The sequence below is a fragment of the Apostichopus japonicus genome, chromosome 19 (genome assembly GCF_037975245.1).
Source record: "Apostichopus japonicus isolate 1M-3 chromosome 19, ASM3797524v1, whole genome shotgun sequence".
Classification (NCBI taxonomy): domain Eukaryota; kingdom Metazoa; phylum Echinodermata; class Holothuroidea; order Aspidochirotida; family Stichopodidae; genus Apostichopus; species Apostichopus japonicus.
The window spans coordinates 28,038,032-28,048,258 of NC_092579.1; the positions used below are offsets into that span (position 1 = coordinate 28,038,032).

At 39.0% G+C, this 10,227-nt stretch overlaps 1 protein-coding gene across 1 annotated transcript; it reads right to left on the reverse strand.

The window, feature by feature from the left end:
- Positions 1-2,972: 2,972 nt before the first annotated feature.
- Positions 2,973-10,183, reverse strand: LOC139959493 (uncharacterized). The gene is made up of 3 exons (XM_071957148.1): positions 9,275-10,183; positions 8,456-8,758; positions 2,973-7,820 (listed from the first exon to the last, which is right to left on the reverse strand). Exons 1-3 carry the CDS (start codon positions 9,627-9,629, stop codon positions 7,117-7,119), a joined length of 1,362 nt encoding a protein of 453 aa, XP_071813249.1. The 5' UTR covers positions 9,630-10,183; the 3' UTR covers positions 2,973-7,116.
- Between the last annotated feature and the right edge of the window lie 44 nt (positions 10,184-10,227).

Sequence of the window (10,227 nt, forward strand, 5' to 3'; positions counted from 1 at the left end):
GACGCTGCATGCTCTATATACAATATCAATTTTAATGAACATTTGGCAGAAAAATAAGGATTATATGAGAATATGAATCTCCCAAGTAGGAATATATATTTAAATACATATTAAATGTTCGCATTTCCTATTGATCTTGGTTGAGGAGAGACCGAGATCAACTATACAGAGGCATAACATACACACACAACATACACACAACATACACACAACATACACACAACATACACACAACATACACACAACATACACACAACATACACACAACATACACACAACATACACACAACATACACACAACATACACACAACATACACACAACACACACACAACATACACACAACATACACACAACACACACACAACATACACACAACATACACACACATCGTGAACTGTCCATATGACTTCATTGAATAATACGATGCCGTATACGATATATATCTCCCTTTAGTTCGTGACAACAAACTTAAGGCGTGTACAATATAATTATAGCTTCACATATGATTAACTTATTTACGAAGTAAGGTCTTGTATCACGACATTCTACAATCCTCAACGGTATAAAGGGGTCATTATTTCATCACAGTAATGCGATTTTAAAGCTATTCGAACAATATATAACTAAAGAGGGAATTCAATCTAATGAGAAAAGCATACGTTCAATTCATACACTTTCCAATGGTGAAATCGGTAATGCTATACTATATAGTGTATACTGTGTCTTAAATAAGTTATGTGAGTTTCAAGAGCAAGCTCAGTTTATTAACCTTTACGTCGGTATATTGGTTGCTAAATCTCAATTTCCTACCAATTTCTCACAGATGTGTATATTTTAGATAAAGTTTCAGTATAGGAAACAGGATGTTGCCTGAAGCAATAGGTTACACCGTTAATGAGAACGACGATTGTCTCATTTAAAGAGAATTACGCGTGTTTCAATTCAGGACAGTCTTGCCTGATATGCCAGGTTTACTTGCAACACGAGCATCACAACGTGAAAACTACTGACAAAAAATCTATTTAATAGGAATGAATATTCCACTTAAACTGATAAGAAGTTTCAGTTAAGGCAAAAATGGAAGATTGGCTTCAGTTGCATATCGTGTTTGACTTGTTTAGAAGCAAAGAAACGATATCAAATATCAGCACGGATTAACGCAATCTTAAGCAGTTGTGTGAACAGGATTTCAAAGGTGGTGGTGGTGTGTGTGTGTGGAGGGGGGGGGGGGGGCTATAATGATGTTTACTTTTGCCAGTCCAGGCTTACATTCATGACACAATTACTGTTGTCAAGTAACGACCGATAACACTTTTATTATACGTGCAGTCATTACATTGCCAAATAATGATCGACAAAACTGACTTAAATTAACGAATCATTATCTTGCAATGATTTATATCATTTTACTTCGTCGTTACGTGTACATAATGATCGACACATAATGACGTTTGCTTCTGACTCAGGATCATCTACTAAATACTCATCTAATGGGAACCTAGGTCATTATGCTAAATATGGTGGCGCTAAGCAAGATTAAGTTCGTTACTCATCTAATGGGAACCTAGGCCATCGCGCTAAAAATGGTGGCGCTAAGCAAGATTAAGTTCGTTACTCATCTAATGGGAACCTAGGCCATCGTGCTAAAAATGGTGGCGCTAAGCAAGATTAAGTTCGTTACTGCGCCGGTAGTCTCTAACCACACTCTCGTCCCGTAGAAACAACGATAGTACGCACAGATTATAATGAAATATGAAAAGATTGCTCTTACCTGTGTTGTGAGCCGTTGTCGCCTGACTGATACGGGAGAGAACTTGAAGGACTGTAATTGTAAATATTAATGTCATTACAAGGATGATATAAGAGCTTTTCTCCGTGTGCCTCATAGTGAAAATAAATTATTCCAATACAAAGATATAACTAATTATTATTTTGCATGTAAGAAGAAAAATACTATCATGTTGCCAATTATAAGAGAGCCAATTGGTAAGAAGAAATTCGATGGGGTGAAATAAACTTACTGACAAACTCATTGAGACGTACTTAATCATGGGAGTACTAATCGTGCCGAATTATTTGCATGTAGCCAACCTTCATGGTGTGAGGGCGAGACCACATTTTGTCCCCATTCTAAGAATAAGAGTATTTCAGTTTAATAAACGCTTATTTTAATATGACTTATAGTGACACCAGATATGCTATACCTCTAATACGAATTTAAGATGGGAGGGGGGGGGGCACAACATGTTCTGGGATGGGTCAGAGGGGAGGGATATCCCCTCACCTGTTGTTTCTATATGGGGGCTTGGATAGGATATGGTGTATCGCTTCCATCATTTTAAATACATTTGCGTAGACGACTTTGAATGTAAGCTATTTGGAATAAAGCTTAGGTGGAGGTTGGGGTTAGGGAGCGGGGTGGGGTAGGGAGCGGGAGAGGGAGCGGAGGAGGCATGGTCCCCCATGCATCCAGCGGCTACCGTCTGGTATATATTAACGATATCAAACATTTACAAATACATAAATACTACGTGAGAGTTAGTCAACATATTTTTTATTGACCTGAATAACAATTTTCTTGACTTGCTCTAAACTTCATTGGTGACGGACAAAATAGTCTTTGTCAGAATGAAATGTTTGTATATGTCAATCTGTTGCCTGTTTGGTGACGAATATTCACAACAAAAACACAGTTGCCGATCATGTGGGGAGACTTGGTTATCACTGCATAACGATTTAACGCGTAGGAAAGTATATTATTATCATATTTTTAAGTTTTATAATGGGCAGTCAGAAATCTATTAAACAACTAAACTGTCTGGACTTTCTACATTTGTTATCCAGCTTTATAAGCCTTCAAAAAAAAAAAAAAAAAAAAAAAAAAGACATATTTATATAGGGGAAACGTGATAGGGTTGTTAAAAACATCGACAATAACACTGGAAAAAATTATTGAATGCATTAATAGAGTTACTAATTACTGTATATGTTTTATTCAGAATTTATACAAATCAGTTGAATGGTCCCTAGAATATATCATTAGCCTAACCAATTACATGTGAGTGCGCTAACTGAAATCGATAAATCAATAAAAATCGTTGCTCGAACTCTATACAAGAATGCGTATATTAGCGTTTGCTGTTGAAGGCTATACACCAGCAGTTTTTAAGAAAATTCACCCAGGAAAGAACCTGGGCACGAAAATCTAAACAACGAACCGACTGATCCGCTCTCCCCCTTACATCGAGACTGTGATTGTGTGATCATCGTCAGGTGTGTATAACGTTTCACACTAGAGGGGCACATAATGATACATATGATCTTATGAGCCAGTTGTAATGTATTACTGGTCCGAGCTGGACACAAAATATTTCATGATGAAAGAGAGCAACATAGGTCTACTTGAAAAGAAGTTCTATACAAACCATCATAACTTAAATGACTATGCAAATCATGTAATGAATATTCACAATAAAAAACATTGCATGATGTTACGTATAACTATAGTCACTACAGCTGTACAAAACGATATTGTTACAATAAAGCCAACCAGACAAGGCACTCTACAATGACTGATGCGGTAAACGACTGTGTCTTTACAAATTATACCTCTTCTTTCTTTTCGGATTTATTTGATATTAAAGTGAGTTCTGATGAAAAAAATGCAAAAGTAAAAAGAAAGGAGTTTACAACCAACGAACAGCTGTCACCAAATCTACATACGACGTGAACTCCTATATATGGGCTCATGCGAGATCCAGTCTGAATAAACATTTATACGAGTTGTGCAATACTATTTACATTATAACGTCCTTTTGTATGAGACGTATAGTGTAGCAAACCAACGTACTTAACACCTGTTGATGAAGGGCCATGGCCGTGACTTAATAATACAACCTACTCTCTTTTGACTATGATAATCTCTTTAGTTTTTATACTAAGCAAGAAACTACTTTAAATTGGGCTACTATATACTAATGAAACCCGTCAACTTATATTATTCATAGATGTTTACGTAGCTACATGGCATTGTTGGTTTATAGGAAAGAATTAAGGGACTGACTTTCCATTGATCTGCGTACGCCTAAGGTCGGGCCTAGCCTCATTCCAACAAGCCCTCGCCTAGACATGATAACGTTACTTGTGGCAGGCTATCACTTCACAAGCCTAGGCTGGGTTACGGGAGAAGCCCCATCTTACTTGTCGTTGACAAACTTAAATGTTTCAAATCTACAAGGGGCGGGGGGGGGGGGGGTGGGTCCAGGGACAGAGACTACATCAAGTAGTCGCGGAACTAGCTGTTTATTTTGAGCGTGGCTGGAGAGCTCAATTACTATATCAAATGTTACTTTGTTGTCGTCCATTTTTGACAGTCGCTTTTTTCTGTGAATGAATTTAATTGTTAAGAAATATCGATGGTAAAACTTTAATGAAAACTGCATTACAAGCATTTTGCAGTTTCTTGTTTTTTGCCAAATACAACCATGATTTCTAATTGGTTTACCTCTTAGTATTCATCTGTAGGCACACAAAAAATCTAAGCATTTATTAGCGAAATTTGTCTTCAAGTTTAATACAATTCTATGATTTACAAGTAAAAGCAGCTTTTTAAAAATTGATTTGATCATTTCTATGCGTTTCAATTCTCAAATCCTAGCTATACTAAGTTCTGTAGCACTATACTATGACTGTGGCGTAGTTTACATTCAATCAAAATTGACGTCGAAAAGTTTGAGTAAGTTATTCTGTAATTGCTTTGTTCTAAATACTGAAGCAAAACTGGTCTGCGCGAATAAAACATTGAGACCGTTATACTTTTCAAACCTTCATTAAGTGAAGAAAAATATTGGAAAAGTCTTTAACCCTCTTATCACATGCAATGTAAGCGATTCTTGTCGGTTTGATAAAAAAATATATATATACTTTAAAGAATAGTAGAGAGGTATTTCATATTCGCCTTACTTAACCCGAAGTGTACAAACCAACAAATCATCAAAAAAATATACATATCTGATTTACAGGTTAAGAAAGCATGACATATGATAAATTACCATAGGCCCCAAAAATATTATGCAGTACGTACATGGAGGGGTTTGAACGGATTCACTTTGTCTAGAATTGCCGAATATATTTGTAGGGTATCTATCGCTGGGTCCTATTTCCAGAAAAAGATAAAAACTTCTTAGCCATTACCAGTGTAATATTATTTAAGACCATTTACATGTATAGAGAATTATCGGTTCTAAAATGCCAGTATTATAAGTCATCAATACGATTGAGAGCGCCGCTGACAAATTTATTAGAGGGCGCTATTAAACTTCTTTGTCGTTGCGAATGCACCGGTGTTTTCGCAAAAAGTGTTCTCGCTTAGTGTCGATTGACCAAATGCTGTAATTTTGGGATGATACTATTTTTTTTTCTCTGACCGAAGCTTTTCGGCTTTTGTTGTTGTTGTGGATTTCAAATAAACACCGCCGGATTTCCTGTAGCTTCAGCTATTCCAATTTGATGCAGTGTATTATATCTCCTCTTCAGATAATATGCAGCACTCTTTAATACATATAAAACTAGTTTTGGTCGCCTTCTTAGATTTGAGGTAACTTAATTTCACGAAACGATTCCAGAAGATGACGAAGCCGTCTCAGGAGTTCAGATTTGTTTGTTATTGTTTTTTGTCTAGACGTCAGTTGAGTCAAAAATATTTTCAATTTTTTTCCATTGCGAAACCAGCCATGGAATTTCGCCAATTGCGTAATATGACGCAACAATTTCTATAGCTTCATTTAGCCAGTGGCGGCGGAACCGGGGGGCTTGGGGGGGGGGGGGGGGGGCTCAGCCCCCCAATAAAAAAGTTGAGGGGGCAAATGCATGATAAGCCCCCCCAATGGCTCCGAAACGTACATCTGCCCATTTTTCAATGCATACAGGTCGATCTGTCCGATGCACACGTATACTCTATAGGTGTAATAATTTTAGTAATTGCTGGGGGACCCTCGGCCCGTCCCTTGGCTATAGACCACATTGTCACCCCAACCGCGTCTTCACGCCCCGTGGAAAGTGGAAGCAGTGAGTGTGAGTACCGGTAAGCGTAACACAACTTCGTCTTAGGCCAATGACTTGCCTCATTTCAGCCAGTTCTCCAACATCCCCTTACTTAGTGGCGGATCGAGCGTCCATATAAACAGTCAGGGGCGAATGCCCCCCCACCCCGACGGACTCAAATGGACTGCTGGCGCCCTTTTCAGCTTTTCACTACTTTTTACTTATTCGCGATTTTTGACTATTTTATTGCGCTCTCATATACCTATTGACATTTGTCATATTCTGTCGGTGTAATTTTCCGACAAAATGGCGACGACACCTATTTATTCTCCGTTTATCTGCAAATTAGCAAGGCCCCGGAGAGGGTCATTTCCTGCAATCTCGGGAGTACCTTTACTCAAAAATTTTCTGTACGCTCCGCGTCAACCTGTGGTGGCGCTCCGCTTAGATAGTGTCGAAAGCGCCCCTACAGACCATTCTTGCCCCCCCCCCCGACCCATACTCCTAGCTCCGCCACTGCCCTTACTACACTCAAAAACGTCTTTGCGAGTACACTAAGAGTAATAGCTACTCTCTTAAAACACCATCGAATATACAAATTACAATGTTTTTACAGACTTTACGTGCAATCTGAGAAATTGCAGGCTTGAGACCCATATTTTAGGGCCAGGTATTCGCAGCATAAAACACTCGGGAAGTGCCGTTTCCGGCCATCTGGGGGTTTGAAAAAGCCCAAAATTTTCTTGTACGCTCCGCGCCAACCGATGGTGGCGCTCCGCTTAGATAGTCTCCACACATTAGCCCCCCAATAATTTTTCCGTTCCGCCGCGCCTGCATTTAGCTACACACTTAATCTCCTCAAAGTATGTTAAAGGTATAGTACATATATGACAACATTAATCGACTGCTACATGCATAAACAAGTCAGAAACTTGGCAGTATAGCGTCTTAATTATGACTGAGAATTTTTTTTTGCACTGAATAGAAAATATAACAGTGAAAATATTTCAATACGTTTTTAAGGTTCCAGTTTGTAGCACTTTGATTATAGTTTTGTGTCATCATTATGTTTTCAGTATATGACATCTTGCTTACCAAACTGAACAGCCATATAAAAGCCGACTACAGAGAGAATCATTGAGAACGAAACGGCCGGAGTCCTTTCTTCTACATGTTTGAGGTAACGAATTAAGTAATTCCAATGGCTTCGTTGATGCGAGCTTTGAAGGCAGTAAATGCTCAGTTGAAACATCTCCCAGATGTGTTTAGCGTCGATTCCACCAACAGCAACCGCTCCGAGGCATATGAACATACTAATCTCCAACCAGATCATAATGTTGATGTACTTTTGGGTGTTAAGAGACTCGGATGGCTTCGCATCCGTGGCATGCAGCATGTACTGCCATGTGAGGTTCGTCGTTATCCCTAGAACGCACAATGGGATCACTGCCGTCATATAGATCCGAACACAGTGACGAAAACATCGGAAATCTTCGGTAACTTGACGCAGAACCCGCTGACATAGTTCCGTTTGTCCTTCCATAGTTTTCAGGAATCTCAAGACCAAATCAAGTTGGATCTGAAAAGACCGCCGCATCAGATATATCAGAAACACAAAACATCCCCAGATGAATTGCGCTAAGCCCGCTATTATGCAGCTCAAGGCATCTTCGGTGGTTTGCTTATTAGACAACCCTAGTATGACGTAACAGCGAAATACCGCACAGAGAACAGGCCAGACCAGACAAGCAACTAGGAATATTTTACCTGGATATCCTGCAAAGAACAAGAAGAAAAACAACGGTACATAACAAAGATAACGTGGATAAAGTTTCTTGTTGTGAAAAAAAGGATCCGATTGACCAAGTCTTCCGTGTTATGAGTATGATGGTGAATATATGATGATGGATATGATGTTGATGGTTATGCTGGTGATGATGAAGATGACGATGACGACGATGGTGGTGATGATGATGGTGGTGATGTCGATGGTGATGGTGATGATTATGATGGTGATGATGATTAGATGATGATGATGATGATGGTGATGATGGTGGTGGTGATGATGATGTTGATGATGACGATGATGACGATGGTGGTGATGACGATGATGATGATGATGATGATGATGATGATGATGATGACGATGGTGGTGATGACGATGGTGATGGTGATGAAGGTGATGATGATGATGATGATGATGATGATGATGATGATGGTGGTGGTGATGTTGATGATGTTGATGATGATGATGATGATGATGATGATGATGTTGATGATGATGATGTTGATGATGATGATTATGATAGCACGGATAGATTTTTCTGGAAATTTGAATCATTTTAAAGTTATAATCATATGAATACACAAGTCTCTAAGACATGACGCAGCAGCGTAGTACATGAGCTCACCATTTTTGGCAGGATCAAGAAATTGAAGACGTCTCACAATGAACCTTGCGTTGATCGCAGTTGCCCAACTTCCTGGTCCACGTCCAGAAAAGGCGCTTCGCAGCTTGGAAGAAAGGCTCATGATAGGCACAATACTAACTTTACACAAGAAGGCCGTATATGATAGCAAGTGTAGCAACTTTTTGGGATTTCCGAACTTTGTATTAATTGTTCTTCGGAACTCGTTAATGAGAAGCCCAATTGTAGTAAAAAGAATGATAATTGATAGCAACCAGCTGCCAGGATGATTCCAATGCGAAACACCTAAAAAGATACGAAAATAACAAAAAAAGCTGTTTTGGACGGACGAGTGACTTAATCCATTATTGTTGCAATATCGTTAGACATGTGCATCCATGCAAAATCGTATATACGCTACGTGATGATTTCATCTCGATAGGGAAGTTGTCAAGAGAAAATCGGATCAATTTAGAGCGAGGGGTGGGGAGGGGTAGGGGTGGGGACCAGGACTTAAAAAGGGGCAAAGGTTTTGGTCATGGGGTAGGTTTAGCCGACTCCCATTTAGAAGGGATCTGGGGCCCTCGCCCAGAATAAATTAAAATGTTAGATCTGAAATGGTACATTTTAGGTATGCTAATTAGGCTTTATAATTAAGTCTTCACATGTCTACACATTTGAGGGTTGAAAAGGAAGGACTTTTACACTTTGTTTGTACTATCGGTCAATATAGTGTATAGGGGGCTAATGGAGCTTCGTTTCACATAAGAATCATATATAACGAGTTTTTATTATACTTGAATAAAACACTCAGTTACTCACCAATTGAAGACTCCGTGTAGCGAACCACGTTACCATCTTTGTTCCACCAGCAAGTCTTGCAAGCATCGCAAGTATCATCATCTTGGGATCTCTTGTCGTTGCCTAGTTCACGGGCAGATTTGTAACTGAAGTTGCTCTCATACTGAGAAGTCAGGTTATAGGTAATATCGACATCAATGGGTCTTAATGCATTTGTATCATCTGATTTAATCTTCTGTTGCTTAGCAAAGTGCTCCATGTCACACGATAAGCACCTCCTTTGTCTTACAATTTGCTGGTGATAAAATATTCCCGAAATTTTCATGGCAAACCAAACAATCGGCGGCCATGTTTGTTCAGTATTGTCGGTAAGCATGTTTAGTTTTTCCGAGCTGTTTTGCCGTCGTGTATACCGTCCTTCGGATTTCAATGTTAAGAAATATTTCAAAAGTATTTATGCACGTAATAATGGTAATAATTAATAATCAACCGATGTAGGCTCATCTCGACTTTTAGATACCAACAACAAAGTTAAGAAGCAAAATCTTGAGAACTTTTTCCACTGTCGAGGACTTAACAAGACACTCAAGGTAAACAAGACAAAGGACACTCCAAGGTTAAGTCAACGCGTCATCAACGAGCGAGCGTTCAGATGTCGTGTGCAAATGGTCCACATTTGTTTACAAAGTTAACTTTCCATTCGGTAAAGAACAACTGTCGTCTGAATCTTGTCCTGTACACAATCCAATGATATAAGATTCTGCAGACGGATTTCAACAGCTAATAATGACACAAAATGCATACACTTCTGCATACACTGCTGCGTTGACCTTCAATGGTCCATACAGGAATATATATATATATATATCATACAATATTAGCACTATTCAAGTGATCGACCATTCCATAATCATCGCCTAGCCCACTGTATAGTATATAGCCTAGACTATATGTATGTTCAATGGCTCTCTCAG